This window comes from Natrix helvetica (assembly GCF_964273705.1).
Source record: "Natrix helvetica genome assembly, chromosome: 3".
NCBI lineage: Eukaryota > Metazoa > Chordata > Lepidosauria > Squamata > Natricidae > Natrix > Natrix helvetica.
Window position 1 is genome coordinate 143,951,572 of NC_138549.1, and position 23,337 is coordinate 143,974,908.

The 23,337-nt window shown below is 39.6% G+C and overlaps 2 protein-coding genes across 2 annotated transcripts in view; one reads left to right on the forward strand and one right to left on the reverse strand.

Annotated features, from left to right (window-relative positions):
• AHCY (adenosylhomocysteinase) overlaps positions 1-8,172 on the reverse strand; it is a 30,032-nt gene extending 21,860 nt beyond the window's left edge. The window contains exons 1-4 of the mRNA XM_081949355.1: positions 8,014-8,172; positions 3,460-3,650; positions 1,723-1,798; positions 753-905 (exon numbers count right to left, since the gene is read on the reverse strand). Coding sequence (XP_081805481.1) covers positions 753-905; positions 1,723-1,798; positions 3,460-3,650; positions 8,014-8,041 — 448 coding nt within the window. The 5' untranslated portion in view covers positions 8,042-8,172. The remainder of the gene's footprint in view (positions 1-752; positions 906-1,722; positions 1,799-3,459; positions 3,651-8,013) is intronic.
• Positions 8,173-22,457: 14,285 nt separating this feature from the next.
• The window catches only part of ITCH (itchy E3 ubiquitin protein ligase), a 55,263-nt gene continuing 54,383 nt past the window's right edge, over positions 22,458-23,337 (forward strand). Inside the window, exon 1 of the mRNA XM_081948352.1 lies at positions 22,458-22,580. The gene's annotated coding sequence lies outside the window, so the exon portion shown is untranslated. The remainder of the gene's footprint in view (positions 22,581-23,337) is intronic.

Here is a 23,337-nt window from a genome sequence, read left to right on the forward strand (position 1 = left end):
TGTATGTAATTTGAAACATGGAATTTCAGATTCATGCTAACTATACTACCATACAGGTCAGTTTTTTTTTTTAATGGAACAATCTTACAATTTTACAAGGCCACAAAATGTAAAATGTACACCTCACTTCTACAGTATAAATACTTAAGTAGATTTATCAAGCTTCTCAGGCAAGTTCAGATATTTACCAAAGGAGTGGTTTTTATTTCAATTATTTTTATCATTCTTTGTTAATATAATGTGAAAAATACAGGGATGCACTACACAGAAGCATATATCCATAATACCCCAAACTGTACAATGTTTCCCTCATATGAGGGATAATCATGGCTGGGTAATCTGATGCCTTCCATTGGTTTGTGCACTAAGCAAGAATAAGACGTCACTTGGAAAAGAGTTCAAACCAATCTTTCTATCTAAAGTGGGTATTCTGTATTACTAAAGGTTGTAGAGCATTTGGCAACACCAAAGATTGGAGCTGAAAGGACCTAGCATATTATGGAGGAATGGGGGGAAATTTATGGGGGAAAGTTTAATGCAAATAAATCCTCCTTTATCATATGCTAAGTCAATTGGGGCTTACCACATACTTTGTGGGCGTTTTTTGCCTTACAAGTAAAATCTACTGTTTTGAATGACTATGAGTTTTGCCTACCCGCCCAGCCATCCCTCTAAAAATGAAACAATTATCTCCCCAGTGACTTTGAATGTACAATATATTAGAAAAGTGTTTTGGAAGACTAGATAATTACCTTTCAACAGCTGTGGATGTTTGGTATGAACCAAGTTGGTGAGGTCTCCACCATCATCAAGAATCATGTTCAGAGGTTGTCCATCCTTGAAGTAGAGGGTCTGTTCAATGCACCATATATATTCTTCATCCGTTTCTCCTTTCCAGGCATATACTAGATCCAAATCAAACATAAACCATATGGCTTATAATTTCTCCAACAGGGCTGTTATAAACAATTGAGTGAAGTTTGACAGCGTAATGACAGGAAGACCTAATGTAAAAATTTTCCTTGAGGAAGTAAAAAATATTATCTGCGTAGAAAACTATTTCCCCCTATTAAGATTGTGATCAGCGCTCATCAGTTTCTCACAGATTTAAGACACTGACCTATAAGCCTTTCAGCAGAGAAAGGCAGTAAAAAAAGTGCAGTCTAAATGGAAATACTTACAAAGGTATTTGTGAAAAGGCAAGAACACATTTACAGAGTAACTTAGCTTTATTTAACTCAAGGTAAAAATTAATGGCTAGATCAGCCTTCTTCAAACTGGTTACTCTTCAGATGTTAAAAGTCCCAGAATTGTCAGCAAGGTCTGGCTGGGGAACATCCAGAAATGCTGGGGAAAATATTTTGAAAAAGGAAATGTAACCCTTTTTCAAAATATTGAATGCATTGACTCCAATAGTGCAAAATCTTCAAGATTACATATCTGCTAATTTCAAGATCAAAAGCTTTCTGATTCTGCTTTCCGTACATTTCATTTTCATCCTCCACCTCCGGATTTTTATTTTCATTTAATTATTTTTAATGATAAAACAACATTGTAGTGTTCTTTTTTTCACTAGGAAAAAAGGAGGTCATCCCGATAGCACACATTCAGTTGGAGAAACCATCTTTCTAGGAACACACATTTTTTCCTGTTCTCCCTTACTTTATACCCACAGTGACAGGACTAAAAAAGCTCACAACTGTTAACAATGCAAAACATTACCAGGAACTCCGGTTTTGGCAATAGCTGCAGCAGCATGATCTTGTGTGGAAAAAATATTGCAACTGGACCACTGGACCTGAAAAATAATTCAAAATGCCATCAGCACTATACTCAATAACTATATAGAGTTAATGAAGCAATCCCTAAAGCTTACCACTTTCACCGAATTTGACTTCGGTTAGAAGGAGTGCTTTAAAGGCAAATAGTTTGAAAAATCAGGAGAGCAATTATTTCCCAGTGAAAGCTGAGTCAGATCTCAAAACTTTGTACCTGGTTAAACTAAAACTAAGTAGTTGAAAAATCAGAATATAAATGGATCTAGAAGCGACTGCTTCCTTGAGTTTCTTTTTTTAGCTTCAGACAAAATTTTTGACAGCTTTTTTTCCTATCAATTTGATCATTACATTGTAAGGAAACTTTATAGTTGGCTGGTTTGCAGCTAGCTCAGACACTGTTTTAAACAATGCCATTGTTTCTTTGATTCTGCTGCACAAACTCATTTCAGCTTTATAGTTTGGCACAAAAAAACCAACCCGTTGCAATTATTTAACAAAGCTTTGCAAAACTGAGCCGTATCAACCTAGGATTAAGGAAATTTCTGTACAAACTAATTTGTGAGCAGGGGATCAGTATTCCAACCACATTTTCAGTTGAGCAAATAACAGTCTGGGTCCCATGCACTATGTTAAGTCACAACTTTTGGGTTTACAGATACAAACAAATCACACTATGGCATGTGGCCCTAATCCTTTTTTTCAGTGCCAGGATACAAACATTGAAACAGAGCTATCTTTGTGTCATCTACAGTCACTAGTACTTCATGCCTAACCAGCTATAATGACTATGAAGCACTAAACCATAATTTTATCAACCATGCTTTATAAAATAAAACTTAATTGAGTTTGCACAACATGGTATGCCAAAATCAATTATTTACAAGCCCCAATGACTAGGTTCGTATAAACACACTGAAACTGTAGCATCTTTACAAGATTAAAATGGAAAGACTCAATGTAAAGTATAAGTACCATGTAGTAAAATGTTTAATTTGGCTGGTGGAAATAGTCCCCATAGCTTTGAGCAGAGTTCCCAACCTTTTCGGCTTTGCGGATTAGCTGTGGGGAGGGGGAGAAGGAATGTGTAGTGGGCAAGCATGTACACACGGCTCCATTTGCATGAGTGGCATGCATGTGCACCCACTGCTCGCACAAGTGGAGCATGTGCTTGCCTGCTGCAAGTGGAAATGCACACACGCTTACTCGTCACTTCTGCGGCCTGGTTCTGAAAGGCTCAAGGCCTGGTAATGGGCTGCGGCCTGGGGATCCCTGGCTTTGAGATAAATTGTAATCAATTAAGCTTTCCCACTACTGTGGTTTTAGCTGCCTCTATCAAGTGACAGTATTAGCAATAGCAATAGCACTCAGACTTACAGTATATACTGCTTCACAGTGCTTTACAGCCCTCTCTAAGCAGTTTACAGAGTCAGCATATTGCCCCCAACAATTTGGGTCCTCATTTTATCCACCTCGGAAGGCTGAGTAAACTTTGAGCCTGGTGAGATTTAAACTGCCAAATTGCAGGCAGATGGCAGTCAGCAGAAGTAGCCTGCAGTACTGCAGTCTAACCACTGCACCACCGCAGCTCATTAACCTGTAAATGTGTCATCTGGTATCATCCAAATACATCCCAACCATCCAGGCGAGTGCAACTTAACCCAAGCCCAAAATGCAGCCTTACCTCTGCCCCCAGGGCTGTCAGGGTCTCTATAAGAACTGCAGTCTGCACAGTCATGTGTAAGCAACCAGCAATTCGAGCTCCTTTCAGTGGTTTTGTAGGGCTGTACATCTCACGCATCTTCATCAGCCCTGGCATCTCATTTTCAGCAATGTTCAGAGCCTTGCGTCCCCATTCAGCAAGGCTGATGTCAGCTGCCGATTAAGGAAATAACAGACATTTAAATATAGCATACTACATTATAATACTATATCTTCTCCAAACTTCCAGAATAAAATGTTAAGAAAGGAAACAGGAGTCCCATGTGCTAAACTAAAAACAATTGTTAGTTTAACATTTATAACAGAAGTCTCCGAAGTTGGCAACTTTAAGACTTGTGGACTTCAATTCCCAGAATTCTCCAGCCAGCTCTGCTCTGGAGCTCCAGCTTCAACTCTGGAGTTGAAGTCCACAAGTCTTAAAGGTGCCAAGTTTGGGGACCTCTGATTTATAACAAGCACTATTGACAGACATATCAATTTGACATAATAAACATCAAATTAGAAACCAGGGGACTGTGAGCTATATATTTGCCTTAGTCACAAAGGAAGTTGAATGACCAAGGGCCAGTCAATCCCTCTCAGCCTTAGGAAGGAGGCAATGGTAAAACACTTCTGAAAAACCTTGCCAAGTGAACTGGAGAGGGTCTTGTCCAAACAGTATCAGAGAATCAGACACAATTGAACAGAAAAAATTGACAAGAAGGAATGATAGCCGTCAAGTCTGATAGCCGTCAAGTCTTTGAATGTAGGTGCTGTTAGAATAACTATCAATGTGCATGTATTTCATGGAGTAGCTGAGTTAAAAAAAATACTAATAGGGTCACTCATCAGCCTTTCAAGAACTAGAGGGGAATTCCCCATCACCAGAACTATCATACAAATGCTATACAACTGTCATTTGTGAAATGTTATGACTGGACAGCTATTGGGTCTATATTAGATCAATTACTTTTGTTAAAAATATAAGAAACTTTTTTCTACAATAACTCCATATTCAAAAGATAACCTGACAGTGTTCAGAAAGCAGTGACATTGCTTACAAACAGCAATGCCCATAAAGAAAACAATATTGGCCTTGATACATATTTGTCCAGACTCAGCAAAGCAATTACAGGGATATGCATCTCAATGCATTTTTTCCTAATGTATCACTGTTCAAAAGTTGATTTTATCAATTCCTAAACTTCTAATACTTACACCAGGGTTGGTGAACCTTTTCGGCACCAAGTACTGAAACGGGAGTGTGCGTGCTGGAAAATGGAAGAGCAGCTGCCTGGTGTGCATGCGCGCACCGGGAAGATGAACTTCCAGTTTCTGGTGCACGCAGGTACACTGGCCAGCTGGTCTTCTGGTTTCTGGCATGCATGCATACTCAAAGACCAGCTGGGTGGATTGAGTGAGCATGCGTGCACTGGATACTGGAAGATTATCTTCTGTTTTCCGGCACTTCCGCACACATGAAGACCAGCTGGCCAGTGCACCGGAACTCGGAAGAGCAACAGGTGACGGATCACATGCCTGGAGAGAGGGCTCTGTGTGCTACTTCCGGCACGCATGCCATAGGTTCGCCATTACAGACTTACACAGATAGAAAAAGTATAAGAAAAGCAATGGAAATGTGCAAAGATTTTTTTTCTCCCATCCTCCTGTTTCATGGTGGTATTTCTAGATTACTAGGATTATGAGAGCAGCAAATCACTTTAATATCCTCATGAAAAGAACATTCATGAGGAGCCATCAGTTTACTTAGATTTAGCAAAAATAAAATCATAAAGAGGATTCTAAAAGTTTTGTATACTACACCAGCGGTTAAGATGTTGGTTCAGAAACTAGTAGACAGTGAAATCTAATTACACCTTAGGCATGAAAAACCGGCTGGATGACTTTGGGCCAGTCTCTCTCAGCTCAAATCAACACAACATTGGGGAAAATTGAAGGAGTACTGATGTTTGAATTATCTGAAAATGGTGGGATAAAAATCTAAACAAAGAAAGAGCAACAATCAAATACCAAGAAAATACAATGTTGGCTAGGGAATTCTGGTAGTTGAAGTCCATATCTTAAAGTTGCCATAGCTGAGAAACACTGGAACAAGTCTTGGAAAGCGGATGAGCAAAAACAACTGACATACAAGACTGCAATCCCAGAATGACCTACCTTCAAATCCATTTCTGCTCCTTATTTAATCCCACTTGCAGTTTTCTTTTTTAAAAGCCCCTTATATCATCAGTTGGTAATGTTAAATTCTTTTGTTATCCTCTTACAAGCCTCACTAATATCCATGAACCTAAATAATGTTGGTATGTCTAGTTTAAAGGGGGGGGAGGACTAGGGGTAACATGATAGTAGTGTTTCAATATTTGAGGGGATGCCACAAAAAAGAGGGAGTCAACCTATTTTTCCAAAGCACCAGATGGCAGGACCAGAACGAACGGATGGAAACTAATCAAGGAGAGAATCAACCTAGAATTAAGGACAACTTTCATGACAATGAGAACCATAAGCCAATGGGATGGCTTGCCTTCAAATGTTGTAGGTGCTCCATCACTGAAGGCTTTTAAAGAGACTTGACAGCTATTTGCCTGAAATGGTACAGGGTCTCCTACTTGAGCAGGGGAGAGGGGTTAGACTAAAACAGGGGTCTCCAACCCTGGCAACATTAAGCCTGCAGACTTCAACTCCCAGAACTCCCAGAATTCTAGGAGTTGAAGCCGCCAAGGCTTAAAGTTGCTAAGGTTGGAGACCCTTGGACTAGATGACGTCCAACTCTGTTGTTATTCTGCATCTGCTGCATTTTGCCATTAAAGGACTTCTAATGGTGGACACTTGGGGGATTCAAACATAAAGGAGAAAACAAATAGTTGAAGACTCGAGACTGTATTCAGTGAAATCATAGATATTTAACTGAAAAGAAACTCAAGAAAAGAAACAGATATTGCTCCAGGCAAAGCTTCTAAAAAACGTTGAAATGACAGAGAAGCAAAAAAAAATGCTTATGCAAAGCATCTAATAAATAATTGACTTTAGTCAACTTTACCCTAGAACAAAACTTAAGTGATTGCGTGTACATACAGGTCTGGCTTCAGATAAATTATCTGTTGAAAGGAAAGATGCAGGACAGAAAGAAGAGTTTTACACAATGAACAGAGTCAAGTCTTTTGTTAAGATAGCTAAATTGCCTTAGGAAATATCAAGATATTCAAATATAAAATAACCTTTGGGAATTGACAATATTGATTTGTATGCTCTCGGGCACAGAAGGTCAGAGTACCTTTATCCAACATGGTATTATTCAGTGGATGTTCAAAGGTTGTAAATGACCAAGAATTGACCCTTATGGAAGCTACAGTTCAATATACCGGTGGAGCTGGCCTAAGGAGTTTCCCACATTGTCCAGTGTATACATAATTGCCCTTTAATTCTGATCCCTTAAAGGAATGGCAAATCTCCAATTACTTCATTACAGTATTCTTCCATTGTCTATGCAATGTTTAAAGTCCACAGAAGGTCCAAATTCAGCAAAATAAGAATATTGCAATAATGGGGGGGAAAAGGTCTGATTCAAACATTTGTAAGTAGAACTTCTATCTTTGCCCACAAAGGCTTCCATTATAATCACAATTCTTTCAGCATGTGAAAAGTTAACAAGTCTTGATTCTGTATAACATTTGATTTTATGCAGCTGGAGGAACGTGTCTTCTAAAGATATTTTTTATTCCGGTTTGAATTTCTTTTCAATCCCTTTTCTTTTGTAGAAATAATTACCACACACTGTGAATGGATTTAGCAGCCAGAGGGCAGCGGTTGCTTGACAGCATGGTCCCCAGAAGCATGACGGGAAATGTAGTAATCTCAATTGCAAGACTCGAACATAGCACTGCTGGAGAGCAGCCAGAAGAACTACACTTCCCCAAAGCCTCTTTTTCCCTTCAGAGCCACATGGCGTTTGCTCAGATTTCGCATAGAAAACGATCTAGGAGTCAATCTGAAATCCATTTTGATTACAAGGGGGAAAAGCCTTCCAACATTATGCGAGCAGCACTTAGCGAGGATCAACCCTTTAGTTTTCTGATCGATTTTCAGTTAAAGGCAATCATATTAAATGCATATTAAATCCTCCCCTGGAAGAAAGAATGATGTATCCCTCTTTCAAGATCCTTTCAGATGTATAGAATAGAATAGAATTCTTTATTGGCCAAGTGTGATTGGACACACAAGGAATTTGGCTTTGGTGCATATGCTCTCAGTGTACATAAAAGAAAAGACACATTTGTCAAGAATCAAACATCTCTTTCAGCTTTAAAAAGGCACCGTTTTAAAAAGGCATCACGTGTTTCGCTGCTAAATGTTTCCGACAAAAATCCGAGTCCTTTTGGCCATTGCTTTTTTTTAAAAAAAAAATTGCAATAAACCTCTGTACTGCGTTCAGAAAGGAAACAGAACTGCCTCTTATCAGGCCTCGTATGGGGACCGCTTGTGGCCCGAAGGAGAAAGAATAGGAGAATGAACTACTTACCAACTTTGTAGGGGAGCTTCTCCGACATACCGGTGCTTTTAACAGTACAAAAGAGGAGAGAGAGAAAGGCAGCCTCCTAGGCAGGCACGGAAAAGCAAGCGGCGCCAAAAACAGGCTTTAAATAGACTCGCCTACTTTGCAAATCCTCGAGACCCCGTCCACCAATCCCCGCCTGCGGCAAGATGTGGGCGTGGCCGTTAGAATGCTCCTATGCAGAGGAAGGCGCTTGCTCGGCGAGAGGTGGAAAAGCGCGGAGGGGAGGGGAGGGGCGGAGAGAAACGCCTTCTTTTGCTGACGTCACAGCGCAGTGACGTTCATGTTTTTGTATTTGTATTATTACACCGAGAGCTGATACAATGCAGCTACAATCATTCGGACGGCCACTAGGTGACAAAAAGTTCATTTTCCGTCTACAGCAGAGGACTTCAAACTTGGCAACTTTAAGACTTGTGGACTTCAACTCCCAGTCCACAAGTTTTAAAGTTGCCAAGTTTGGGGACCCCTGGGCTACAGGTAGCCCTCAACCTACAACAATTTGTTTAGTGACTGTTCAAAGTTACAACGTCACTGAAAAATGTGACTTATGACCATGTTTCATACTTACAACTGTTGCAGCATTCCCGTGGTCACGTGATCAAAATGCACCTAATTTTTCTGTTGGTTGCAGCGGCTCCGAGTCATGTGATCCCCTCTTGCGACCTTCTAACAAGTGAAGTCAATGGGGAAAGCCAGATTCACTTATCAACGAGGTTATTCGTTTACCAACTGCAGTGATTCACTTAACAACTCTGGCAAGAAAAGTCGTAAAGTGGGGCAAAAGTCACTTGACAAATGTTTCACTTAACAACAACAAAATTGGGCTCAATTATGGTTGTAAGTTGAGGACTGCCTGTATTTTCTGCCAATTAATGATCGTGGAGGGTGATGGCTATGGCTCAGTGGTTAAAGGTGCTGAGCTTAGCATGTCAGCCACTGATGGCCCGGGAACCCCAAGGGGCAAGCTCAGGAACTCAGCTACCCACCCAGTAGCTCGAAAGCCGTTAAGTGCAAGTAGATAAACAGGTACCAGTTCACACGATTGGATGAAAACTTCACTATTAACTTAATGATTATCCAAATCTTGGCCACCCAGATCTGCTAGTTCTAAATAATGACGTCCTTAATCCTATGTATCAGTAAAGTCATCCTGCTGGATCAAAGGTTTCTTGCTAAATAGAACGTTCTGATAATGTTTTTTTTTAACTTTAACAAAGCAAGCTTAATGTTATACTTGAATTACCAAAGTCCAAGTTTTTGCAATTTTGTTTCTGGCAATTTCAAAGATCTGTCTATTCTTGTTCTTTTATTGCAGTATGTAGCAGAAAATGAGCTAGTTGGATTCTTGGTACGTTCACATTCACCTGAAAGTAAATGATTTAGAATGCAGCACGTTTGTGGTCCTTTGATAAGGAATTGGTTAACACTGTACATTCCAGTCTTTAGTTGTGCAAACATTATGCACAGGTTGTCATCTCAGATTACATCATTTCTTTGCACATGGCTTGATTTCATTTATGTAAATTGAGGACAGTATAAATTGGCATTAGCTAATTTAATACTAAATGTTAAATAAATCAGTGTGGCTAAAGCATTTGCACTTTTAGACTGCTCTTGTCTATTAAGTATCAGCAATCCAGGGCTATGTTTCCAAAAGACTTTTTTTTAACTTCCCTTTCTAGGAATCTTTGGCAATGTTGTCCAATAGGTTTGGTTCACTTCCAATGGATTTTTAAAATACCAGTTATAACAACTTCAAATAATCTGGAAGGAAGTATGCATGAAATCTCTTCACTAAAAAAAAGTATTTGTGCAGACAACATATCAAGACTTGAAGTATTAGAGTAACTATAACTGGTTTTATAGTAGGTAAGTAAAGGGTTAAATTAATCCTGCCTGTACTGTACTAACTTAAAAAGCACTGTTTGACATGTGTGATAAAGAAGGATATAGCCTTTGTTCAATTAATTTCTATAAATTAGCTCCCCAGCAGAGGGCAGATATGATTTACTTCCTGTGTAACTTTAGAAAAAGTATCTTCCATTTGAAATTAGAGTTAACTGCCTTCTGATTAAATGCTGAAAATAGGAGATATAATACTATTATATCAGCAGTGTTCAGACCAGAGAAACTATTACATTTGAAAACTCTTCTGCATATCAATCTCATCTCTGCTGAAACTAGTTGCAAATGAAGTTGACATATAATTTGCTGGAGAAGGCAAAATGTCTCTGTGTATATGACTTTATTATTGTCTGTAATAAAACCCAGTGTTTCTCAGCCTTGGCAATTTTAAGATATGTGGACTTCAAATCCCAGAATTTCCTAGCTGGAAAGTTGCTATGGTTGAGGAAAAAAATGAGATTTACTGTGACTCAATGTGCAGCCTGTACATTGAGCTGGTTTAGCAAAGGGGGGGAAAAGTCCCAATATGTCATGTGACGCTGCCGTGACAATGTGAGTTTTGACACCCCTGTTCTAGAGTCTCAAGACCTTTTTTTACATTTTGACAATCAAAGCTGGATGCAATATTCCAAGTGTGTCCTTACCGAGGCATTATAAAATGGTATTAATACTTCATGTGTTCTTGATTCTATCCCTTTATTAATACAGCCTAGGACAGTGTTGGCTTTTTTGGCAGCTGCAGCACACTGCTGGCTCATATTTAAGTGATTGTCCACTAGATCTCTAAGATCCCTCTCACAATTATTACTATTATTACTACTATTGAGCCAGGTACTACGTACCTATTCTCTATCTGTGTATTTGGTTTTTCTTGCCTAAATGTAGAACCTTACCTTCTTCATTAATTATCACATTAAAATCTATACTACACATCAGTGGTAGATTTTGGAAGGGGTTTCAAGAATAAATGAAATTTGGGGAAACCCCCCCTCCATTTGTGCACATTATATACATAAAGGTGTTGTGTTGTTTAGGTTGTAATTAAGGTCCCTGCTGCTATGGACTTAATTTTTCATCCTTCTGGATAATTCCGATTTTAAAAAATTCCTGAAATGTTTTTCTTTAAAATTATAAGCACTTATCCTCTGCCTAAACATGTTTGAAGGTAGTTTGCACTTGAAATGAGAGAACAAAGAGAGAGAAAATTTGATCCACCCTAAACCGGTGCATATATCCTGAAATGACAACAATTCATTCAGCAAAGTCTATTCAAAAAGGAAAACAAATAGATTGCACTTTGCAAGCAAGTTTACACTCTGCTGAAGAGAATGGGCAAACTCACAAAATGAGTTCAATTTTATCGCTGCTTGGACTCCTGGAAGGAGTTGCAAAGTTCAGAAGTCAAGAGTTGTGCTTCTTGTTTTGCAAGTGAAGAAATGCAGAACAAAGCTTTGACATTGGTTTCACTGCAGCTGAGCAGAAAATAAACTGACTCACCTTTCCAATTTTGCCGGAATCTTGAGAAAATGTAAAGTTAGTGTTATTTACAGAATCCTGTTCAGAAGTGCCAATGGCAGTACATTGATTTTTCTTGATTTATTTATTTATTTATTTATTTATTTCTTGGATCCCTGATGTGCTTATATGTTTTACCAATTGATTCATCTTATGGGGGTGGGTGGGTTAAATATAGTCATACATTTACCGTCACTTCTCTTACTTATATGGGAATGTTCTTCCTTTACAAGGACTTTTATGAAAAATGTACTAAATTATAACTTTGAGATATGAGGCACTATTAAGTTTGGGGAATCATAGGAATGCAAAATATAAAAGAGTCATTGTGGGGTGTGAACTCCAAACAATGCAAATAATACCAGATTCTACTGGATTTAGTGGTGTTTGCTGAGTTAAGATGAACCTAGAGATAGATGACCTCTCTAGCTTGTAGTGCAAGTTAACAGAAGTAAAGGATGGTAGATAATCAGGAGTGGGTTCCTGCCAGTTCTAACCTCTTCTGTAGAAGAGGTTCCACAAAACTACAGAACCGTTTAGAACTGGTTCCAGCTCCCTCCCCCCGCCCGTCCGCACATCATCAAGATGAAGAGCAAGGAGGAATTCTGGGAGTTGAAGTCCACAAGTCTTAAAGCTGTCAAGTTTGAACACCCCTGGGGTTTTTTTTCCTAAAGAGTTAGGGGTGCAAGAGTCTTGTAACTTGACAGCTTTAAGACTTGCACGCTTCAATGCCAGAGTTTCTGAGCCAACATGACTGGAGGACGAATTCCAGCTCCCTCCTCCTGCCCGTCCGCACATCATCAAGATGAAGAGCGAGAGGAGGAATTCTGGGAGTTGAAGTCCACAAGTCTTAAACTGTGAAGTTTGAACACCCCTGAGGTTTTTTTTTCTAAAGAGTTAGGGTGCAAGTGTTGTGGAAATTGAGGACTCAAAGACCAGCTCTTTGCAATGCAAGAAAGTTTATTGCGTAGGTTCAAACAGCTAAAATAGCATAAGGGGGTTTGAACCCCAAACAGTCTCAAACAACAATCTTATATAGTCATTTTGACGTAAGCATATACGCAGGCATACATTTGCTAAATTGATAAAAGGAGAAATGGAAAAGTACAGAAAGAGCCGAGAATAAAAATACGTCAAGGAACATTTAACATCTGCGAGACAAACACGGGACTATCCCCTGTCCTAGACAGATAACAGGATACACCCCTCATGGTCTGTCTGAACATACAGATAAAAATATAAATGTTATGCCTCATTGATCTCACCCTGCCTCTGTCTGCAAATATCTTTTTCCTTGACCAGTCTTTTGCAATGTTATAATGAACCAAAGTCTGAACCAAGATTCAGGGCCTGTCTTCCCGATTCAGGGCCTGTCTTCCCTCCTTCCTTACAAGGGTCTTGTAACTTGACAGCTTTAAGACTTGCGTGCTTCAAATGCCAGAGTTTCTGAGCCAATATTTTGGTTGCTAAGCAAGAGCGTTGTTAAGTGAGTTTCACCACATTTTACAAGTTCGCCACGCCCACCCAGTCACATGGCTGGCAAACCACTCCCACAAAGCAGGCCACACCTACAGAAGAGGTTCTAAAATATTTTGAAACCCACCACTGTAGATAATGCAACCAAAAAATCAAAATGGATAAGATCACAAAAGCAAGTTATGAAGGTTAGAGATGAGTTACTGTCCAGAGGCAAACAATGCGGGAGCACTCTCCTGAAAAATTATTCTGCATTTGTTTTACTGTTCTTGTTTAATTTGTTGGAAGAAAACTTGCTTTCAGTTGTTGCTTTAAAGAGCACATTCTGTGAAAATTACAATGAATGCACTATGGTTCTTGCATTTATTTATCTTAGTAAGGAGGTGCCCAAACAACATGTGTGAGCATCTTGATTCATTGTACAATTACATCTGTAATCATTCTGAGTTCTTCACATATTTCAGTTACATCTGAAGGAACAAAACACAAAGGATTGTTCCCATGAGACTTATCTAGATCAGAAGCAACCAAGGATTTTTCAGAGTGATGGAGAAAACAACAGCAGCATTTTGGTTCACCTTTGAACAATAAAATCATCTTTAAAAGATCATGAAAATAAATTATAAAATAATACTACAAATTGGGGGAGCTAGGGTTAATTAAAAACCTGCCTGTCAAACCTGTGTTTTGGGATTGTTTTTAAAAATATCCTTGTAGATATCATATCCAGGTCATTATGTTTTGATGTGTTTTAACTATGTTTTAATTTTAATTTTGTAGGCTGTCCAGTTTTTTTGTAAAGTTACAGTAGATGATCATGATAAATCTAATATATAAATTAAAATATAAACGTCTTCTACCAAAGTAAAAAGTATTAGTGGTGTGCTGCCAGAAGTTAGGCTGTACTTCTTCACATATTCCCTAATCTATCCAGCTGGCATGTTTTCAGCTCTTCTAGGAAGGTTTTCTTAATTTAGTCCAACTTTTGAAAAATACAGTGGAATATGCTGGCTTTGTGCCAATTCTACAAGCCAAAGGATATCTTTATAATTATGCAGTCCTGCAAGTGACAATATTTTTAATGAGGAATTTCCTTGTTAAGCCAATTAAATCAAACCTCTAGATATATAAAAAATATTGCAAAAATAGAAAAATCAATGGTAGATAAAATTACATACAGATCATTCCAAAGTAAATCAGCAAACTATTGCTGACTCAAACTGTTTGAGTATTTACTATTTATTTCCTCAAATAAAAGATCTTAGATTTCAGCACATGATCAACAGTTATTTCAAAACTTTTAGCTGGAAACAGATGATCTGGATCACATGCTATGATATTTGTAGACCAGTGACGTGCAGTCAGGTGAGGCAAGTGAGGCACAGCCTCACCACTCTCATCATGAAAAAAAAAAAGGAAAAGGAAAAAGCTGAGCTAGTTGCTGCCTCACTGTGGATGACTCTGCTTAACCTCACTGGTGCTCTCCCTCCCCAAGTATAGTGACTTTCTCCCCAGGCCCCCATTCATTTCTCTCTCACACACACACAGCTGGATAAAACTATATAAAAATCTAGCCCAGCTTCACTGATTACAAATTTGAAAAGGCAACGTGGCTCCACCTGCAATCAAACTACACTTGGGGAGGGAGAGCACAAGCGAGCACTGAGGAGACCACAGGAGGAGGCAGGAAGCCAGGCAAAGAGCCATGCTGTAGTACACACACTTCCCCCCAGCCTCTTTCTTTTGGAAGGCTCGGCTCGGCTCCCCTCCGGCTTCTCTGCCTCTCCTCTCACCCCAGCCTGCCAGCAGGAGGTGGTGGGTGGGCTTTATTGTGTTCCAGCCATTTCCCACCCAGACAGCAGGCTGCATTTGCAATGGTGGAGGTGTTTGGGAAAGGCAGCAGGGGAATGGGGGATGGTGGCAGAGGAGCTGCTTTCAAGCCACTGGAAAAGATATCCAATCCAACTTTTGTGTGTGGGGGGGTTTGTTTGAGAGTGAGAGAGGGAAGTGGTAGGAGAGATAGTCCAATCCAACTTCTGTGTGTGTGTGTGTGTGTGTGTGTGTGTGTGTGTATTTGAGAGAGGGGGAGGAAGGGAGAGAGTGAGGAAGGAGGGGAAGGAGAAGAAAAAGAAAGAAGGAGCAAAGGAGAAAAACAAATGCTGTCGCTTTAAATTGGAACTGAGCATGCCTGGCTGTGGAATTCTGGGAGTTGAAGTCCACAAGTCTAAAAATATTTGAAACTCAGCACTGTGTCAGTGCCTCACCAGTCATAAACCTCACCGCACGTCACTGTTGTAGACAGATCATCCTCATTGTTGGTTCTCTTCCTGTTTTCGGTTTTCCTCTTGAGCACTTTAAAGAGACGGTAGCTTTGAAATTATAGAAAGTGCTTGTAGCTCGGGTTTTAGATTTTGGCAGTGGTTTGCTTTCTAAGCTTGCCATTTAGCTTCAGAACAGCTAGGTAAGATCATCAGCAAATACTACATTAAAATGTTAAATGCCTAAGCAGCAACAAAAGGTTTAATCGTCAAATGAAAAAAACTATGTCAACACCAATTACATATTTGTGGTGAGCATATTTAACAATTAGGTGGCTACTACATATAATGCTACAAAATTTTTCTTTGATGTAATATAACATTAAATATATGTATGGATAATCTTAAAACACGGGCAGGCCGGTATCAGAGATCATGACTTCAGATATGTTTAAGCCCAAGACTGGCTGAAGGGGCAAGCATCAGCATCTTGAAATGAATTGCAACTGTTGGACAGATGGAGAAGTCTAAGGTTTCAAGTCAAGTTAAAAATAAGCAGACTATTGAGATGAAAGCGCTTAGTAGAATATTTTCCTTGCAGGATTTTAAAGGAGAGAGAAAGTAAGTGGGAATTACTATATCGTAGAGACATATGCCTTGTTGTAGTTCTATTTTTCTAAAAATCGAAAGCATGTTTACTAGATACACATATAATGCTAAGCCTAATGTTAGAATTGTATCTTATTGTGTTTTATGAACCCAGCCATTATAATTTGTCAATCATATAGGAAACTATAGCTTAGTTAAAATCAGCCAGTTGTGATTTATTAAACAAATCATGATTACACAAACATGCATTAATGTGAAGTGTAAATACAACCATTGAATAAACATTTTTTCCAAAATAGAAGATCCAATAAGAATTTAAAGAAGCTTAAATAGTAATTTTGTGCAGTATGGTTAATAATGTTAAGTGGTTAAATTCAACAATATATAGGCTAATATGGTGTTGGGTAGTTTGTTATTCAGGGTGTTGGCGAAACCAGTCATTGCTTTTGTATGTTATATGCACCAGACCAATGTTTGTAGCCATTATATAAGCAGTTAGGGGGCATAATATGTTACATCAATGCAAGAGTTATATATTTATAAAATAGATGTAAGATTTCATATAATTACAAGCACTTGACTTAACATCTCTAGCAGGCCTGTCAAACTGGCAGCTTGTGGGTCAGATGCGTAAGATGCAGGCCACGCCCATCCCGGCTCCACAAAGGCAAAAAATGTTGTGATATGTCACGTGACATGTTCGAGTTTGACACTAATGCTCTACTGTCTACTAAGATAAACATAAGATATTAGACGAACTACTATTACCCCATTCCCTAACTGGAAATTTGAAATGCTATATTTCTGAGTTGGAAGGACAATATACAAAACACCACTCCAATAAAAAGAGGATTCTCTCATGCAGCATTCCACCTCCCTCAAACCTGCATCTCACACCTGGCATGGTAATATATCTTGACTCTTCAGACACTTCATTGCATATTCAACAAGTGATTTAGACCATATATTTGTCCACAAAACCTGGCTAGCCAAATTACCTTTTCTGTAAGTAAGTTGTTTTATTGCAAATAAAGTAGAAACCATATATACCGAGATCTTCCTACTGCAGAAAAAAGAATGAGAAAGAGAGACAGGTTTACTCTAGCATTTAAGTTCTTGAGACTTTCCCTCTCACCTTTTTGAGTCAACAAGAGACTGGAGTATTGAGAGTGGAAGACCACAGCAGAATTTTCACATAGTAGTTTTCAAGCTGGACAATCTTATTAGTATTAGTTCCAGCCTTACTACAAGTTTACAATTGGTCAAAGTTACAAATGGGTGCTTTATGGCCCATCATAAATATTAGTGCTGCGTCGCCCTGCCCCCCCCCCATTCATGGTCACGTGACATGTTAGGCTGATCAGTTTTATGACTGGTTGTGTTGTTCTGCAGTCACATGGCCCCAGTTAATGATTTTTTTGCCAGTCTCCAGCAAAAAAGCCCAATCAAATGAATGGGTTCACTTAACAACCATGGTTTTTACTTAATGATCATGGTGTTCACTTAATGGTCAACCAGTGATCATTACATCCATCCTGAATAGAAGACTTAGGGTTTTTTTTATTAGGACTAGAAGGTCTATTCTTTTTTCTTCTTTTGATTCACTTGAAAATGGGCAGAGTAGCTAAAATGGAATGTAAAATATGGTTATTAGCATCTTCCAACTCTCCTGGCTGACAGCATATTCTTGTAGGTATGAACCAGGCATGTTTGGGCTAAGGGAAAAAAACCCAACACTCACCAACAAGTCTCACTCCAGCTGTATTCTCTGTTAAACAATTTTCTTACATTTGTAGTCAAAACTTCATTTGTTTTTATAACAGTTCAGTAACTGGATATACCCATCACCCTAAACCAAACCAAACAAACAACATTTATATGCATACAAACAAAGAATTTATATTCTACGTTTCAGCCCAGAGAACAGTCAAAGCAGCCAACAACACATTTTTATATAAGCATTTTTTTTAAAAAGTGAAAAATAGCTAAAATTGGTATGCACTTATTCCATCTGGAAAGATCTGGTTAAATAGAAATATTCCATATTCCAAAAGGAAGAAAACTGAAGTGTATCAAAGTTAACTCTCAGATCCTGTATTGTTCAATATTTTTATTACTTAGATGAAGAGATTAAGAGAAATTGAGAATGTTGCCAAATTTGCAGATGATATAAAATTGTTGTAGGATGGCTAATGCTCTGGAAAACAGAAATAAAATTCAAAATTATCTCAATAGGGTATAGAAATGTACTGAAAGCAGCACAATGAAATTTATCTGAGACAGGTGTAAAATACTTCATTTAGGGGAAAAAAGGAAGCAGATGATTGGTATAGTTTGGGGAATATTTGGCTTGGTAATACTTGTGGACTCACTCATAGAATAGCTGATTGCAAACTAAATGTGATTCAGCAATGTAATACGGCTGTAAAAAAGACATGCAACTGTATGTTGCATTGACTGAAATATATTTATCAAATCATGAGAAGTAATTTTTATTTTAATTATGAATTAAATCCCTCTGAGTATTCTATCCATTTCAAGGCACCATACTTTAAGACAGATTCACGCAAATTGGAATAGGTGTACAGAAGGTGAATAAGGTGATCTAGAAATGTTTATGAAGAACAATTGGAGGGATGGGGATTCTCTACCCTTGAGAAGAGGTGAGTGAGATGAGGCAGGGCAATGATTTGGTCAAAAGTGGCTTTTTTTCCTAAGTTTACTAAACAACTTTGGCTTATTGTGTTTATAATTTAAATACCTTTTCAGTCCATTGAAATTCTGAAAAACAAATTGTTCTTTTACACTTTGTATGGTACAAATGGCTACACAAAGTACCGTATTTTTCAGAGTATAAGACACATTTTCCCCCTCCTAAAAGAGGGTGAAAATTTGGGTGCATCTTATACACCAAATGTAGTCCCGCCCACCCGCCAGCCCCCACCCTTTGGCCTTTCTCAGCAATTTGCCTCCTTGCAGCAAACATCCTGTTTCATTTTCAGCTTTGGCACAGGTTGATTAGCACAAGCAGCTAATTGTTGGTTGGATCGGCCACCCGATCATCAGCTGTTTCAAACTGCAGGGATTGCCATTGCCAATTGCCACCTCCATTTTCTGGTCATTTTGAGTCCTGCTGTCCGGAACGGGCGGAAAATGGGGCATGCAGAGGCCGAAAATTGCTGCATGGTGGCAGCAATAGGCTATGGCAGTGGTCGGCAAGCCGCGGCTCGCGAGCCACAAGCGGCTCTTTACACATTTTAATGCGGCTCTTCTGTGTGCCGGATTATTATCCTCCCTAATCATTGTGGATCGAAAAGAAAAAAGGGAAAGGGGCGCTTGTTTTGAAGCGCCCGCTCCTCTCCCTCCTCTCGGGCACTTCAAAACAAGCGCCCCTTTCCCTTTTTTCTTTTCGACCCACAATGATTAGGGAGGATCCTGAAGTCGGGCGGGGACGAGAAGCGAGGAGGCAGAAAAAGAAACGGAGCTCCGTTTCTTTTTCTGCCTCCTCGCTTCTCATCCCCACCCGACTTCAGGATCCTCCCTAATCATTGTGGGTTGAAAAGAAAAAAGGGAAAGGGACGCTTAAAGTTTCAAACAGTAGAGCAAACGCTTCAGAGGCAACAGTTTTCACAGGGAATTAGAACAGAGAGCCCTGGAGTTTCGCTGCCCACCCGGTCAGACCTTGCTTTCCTCGCATGATTGGCTAATTTGCTACTGCCCGGCTCCCCGGTTAGATTTTTGCTGGGAGGGGGGGAAGTTCCTTGGCCTCCATCTCTTTTTCTCCCTCCTCGCTTCTTGGGGCTCCACCAATGGGGGAGCAAGGCACAGCACCAGGCTTTGGGCTAACACAGGGGTCTGCAAAGTTGGCTGTTTTAAGACTGGTGGACTTCAATTCTCAGAATTCTGGGAATTGAAGTCCACCAGTCTTAAGAGCCAATTTTGCAGATCCCTGGGCTAATATGATTGATGCCCTTGGTGGACTTCAATTCTCAGAATTCTGGGAGTTGAAGTCCACAAGTCTTCAAGCTGTCAGGTTTGAAGACCCCTGGGTTTTTTTTTCTAAAGGGTTAGGGGTGCAAGGATCTTGTAACTTGACAGCTTTAAGACTTGCGTGCTTCAAATGCCAGAGTTTATTGAAACTAAAAACAGTGTACCTTTATTATGGAATATAGGAACTGACACGGAATTCCGGGATCAAACAGAAAAGGTTTATTGCGCAGGTTCAGTTAGCAACACAAGAAGCAAAGACTGAACCCCGAAGGATTCTAATTCATCACTATTATACATATGTGTGACATTTCATGATTGGTTACATATTCTGACAGCCCACAGCTTTCCCCCCCCCTCCCCTCATCTCAACTCCCCTTTCCCTCATCGCTATGCCAAAAAGCTAAATAACTTGTGGCCTCTTCTATATAGGTCACAGGATGTTTGCAAAAGCTATCTAAGTTTCCTGCCGTTATGTCTGCGGTTACAGGTGCTCTTATGTGAGGTGTTTCTTGCTATCTCTTCTTACAAGACTCTTAACATGCTCAATTATAACGTAAGTCACACACATATATTACAATTCCTATTATCCCATATTATTCCATATAACCATCCTATGTATTTTCGGTTTTAAAAATGTGGCTCTCAAAATAAATTTCAATCGTGGTTTTGGCGAGATTTGGCTCAGTTGAAAAAAAAGGTTGCCCACCACTGGGCTATGGCAATCCCTGCAGCCTGCAACAGCTGATCTTCAGGAGGCGGATCCAACTGACAATCAGCTGCTTGTGGTAATCAGGCTGTGCTGAAATTGAAACTGAAACACACTGTTTGCTGCAAGGAGGCAAATTGCTTGGAAGCAGAGGCAGACATTTTTTCATAGTGCTAATCAAGCTAAACTGAAACAGAATTTAAAACCCTGACTTATTTCATAATTTCATTCTTGGCTTTACACTTCATTACATACATTTAGTGCAAACCAAAAATAGTCGTCCCCTAAGTCATAAAAATATAGCAATACCTAAATAGGCAATGCAAAGAAATTGAGGATAAGATGTTTATCTAAGAACGCTATGCAAACTGTATGTAAAGATATGCACAATAAAAACAAAGAAAAAATCTATCAAAGGAGGAAGATATAAATAAGAGATATCATGAATGTATATAGAACAGCAGTACAAAATGATTACAAAATCAATGTTCGTTATAGTGGTTTAATCAATGAACTAAAGATAGACATTCTGGAAAGAGAAATTAAACAGGACCATAAATATATTCCTATCATCAAAGTTGCAGGGGTTAGTTAAATATCAGCATAATTGTTTAAAACTGTTCAATATTATACATTCAAAGTGCTACATGAGGTTTTTGAGCAGTGGCCAAAAGTCTGAAAAAGATCAATTTACATCCCAGTGTCAAAAAGGGGAATATCAAAGAATTCTCAAACTACCAAACAACTGCATTAATCTCATGTTAGTAAACTAATCCTCAAAAGTTTGTAATCCAGACTTCAACAATGTATAGAACAAGAACTATCAAAAAATACCAGATGCATTCATAAGATGCAATTGTACCTGTGATCACAATCCCCCCCTTTATTATTGATTACATAAGGTTTTTGAATTAGTTGAATTGTACAAATTGTAGTAGTCCTTTAAAAAGCGTAAGTAGACCAGGCTGTTTAATTTGAAGAATATGTATGATGTCCTGAAATGTATATAATTGTACCACTTTTACAGATAGAAGCAAGGAAGACTTGAAAGAACCTCTGGCTGAACATGAAGAAATAGAATACAAAAGCTGATTTGTTGCTGAATATTAGATAAACTAAGATTATATTGATAGGCAGCACAAAACTTATGCAAATAAGGGGGGAGTTGAAGGAGTAAAAATATCTTCCTAGAATCAAACATTAATATGATTGTATAGCTGTAATAGCAAAAGCTCTGCAGATCTAGATAAATAGAACAGAACAGAATTCTTTATTGGCCGTGTGATTGGACACACAAGGAATTTGTCTTTGGTGCATATACTCTCTGTATACATAAGAAGACAAGTACACTTGTCACGAATTATAAGGTACAACACTTAATGATAGTTATAGGGTACAAATAAGCAATCAGGAAACAATCAGTATCAATATAAATCATAAGGATACAAGCAACAAAGTTACAGTTCTGCAGTCATAAGTGGGAGGAGATGGGTGATAGCAATGATGAGAAGACTAATAGTAATAGTAATGCAGCCTCAGTGAATAGTTTGACAATGGTGAGGGGATTATTTGTTTAGCAGAGTGATGGTGTTTAGCAGAGTGATGTTCTTGTGTCTAGTTACCTTGGTGTGGAGTGCTCTATAGCGTCATTGATTTAACATTTATATTAAATAATGTATAATGTTTATAAAGTATTTAGTGAGAAACACCACTAAAGGAATATATTGTCAAGGCCATGATTCTCCTAATATATTTTCTCGAGAACTAACGCCACTACTACGAAAACAGCAAGAAAGCAGAGAAGAGAAACCGGAGGTCCGCGCGCGCGAATCTAAGTCGACTCCTTTGTCAAAGACGGTTCTACCCGGGAGTCTATGATAGCACACCGGCACTCCCCAGCAGCTTCCTGGGAATTGTAGTCATACGCGTCTTCGTCCGTGCGACAACACACCCCCACACAAGCCCTACTCTTGGAGCATGCGTCCTTGGCTCCCGGCTTTGGGAGTCGCTCTCTTAAGCTTGGACTTGGACTGGCTGCCATCTTAGTCGAGGTGTCGTCGCCTTCAGGGCTGGTAAGAAATCCGTTGCGCTGCTAGAGGGGGCTGGCGAAAGGCTGGGCTGTGAGGGACGGCTGTTTTTCCGGCCTGGGCAAACGTTCCTGGGGAATTTGTCAGGAGAGAGGCGAGGGGAAAGCCTGAAGTAGGCCGTGTCTTTGGGGAGGGGGGGCGGTGGATGCGGAAGAAGGAGAGCTTGGTAGCAGGTGGTTCTTCCAGGGTAGGCAGGAGTAATGAGGGAGGAGGGGGGCTCATTGCTTATGCCCCCCCCCAGGGCCTCCGAGCGTGGCTGCTCGTCCCGTCCCCCCCGTTTTACCGGGGTCGTCCGTGAACTTGTGTCTCCACTCCCGAGTGGGGTGAGGATTTGCTTCCTCAGCCTTCGCCCCTCCTCTGCCACATCCGCGGCATTGGGAATCGGGGGAATTGTTTCCCCACCGAAGCGCCCGGGTTGTCCCTGAGGAATATTTGAAATAAGTTCAAAGTCGATGAGATGACCGCGCTTGGCGCACATTTAGGACCCGAGGGTGTCCATTCTCAAGCTGACAAGCCCTGCGATAGAGTTTGATAGACTCTATTATGATAGGCTCTGATTCCACACGACTGGGTGATTGAGGGGTGGTTGTTGGATGCAGGGCAGAGGAAGGGCTGGTAAAAGGTTCTGGGCTTCTGGAGTGCCCTAATGGATTGTCTGCAGATAATAATAGTATAGCCTTTATTGTCATTGTACATCATGTATACCTCGAGATTGGTTATATAGATACTGAACCTTGAGCCA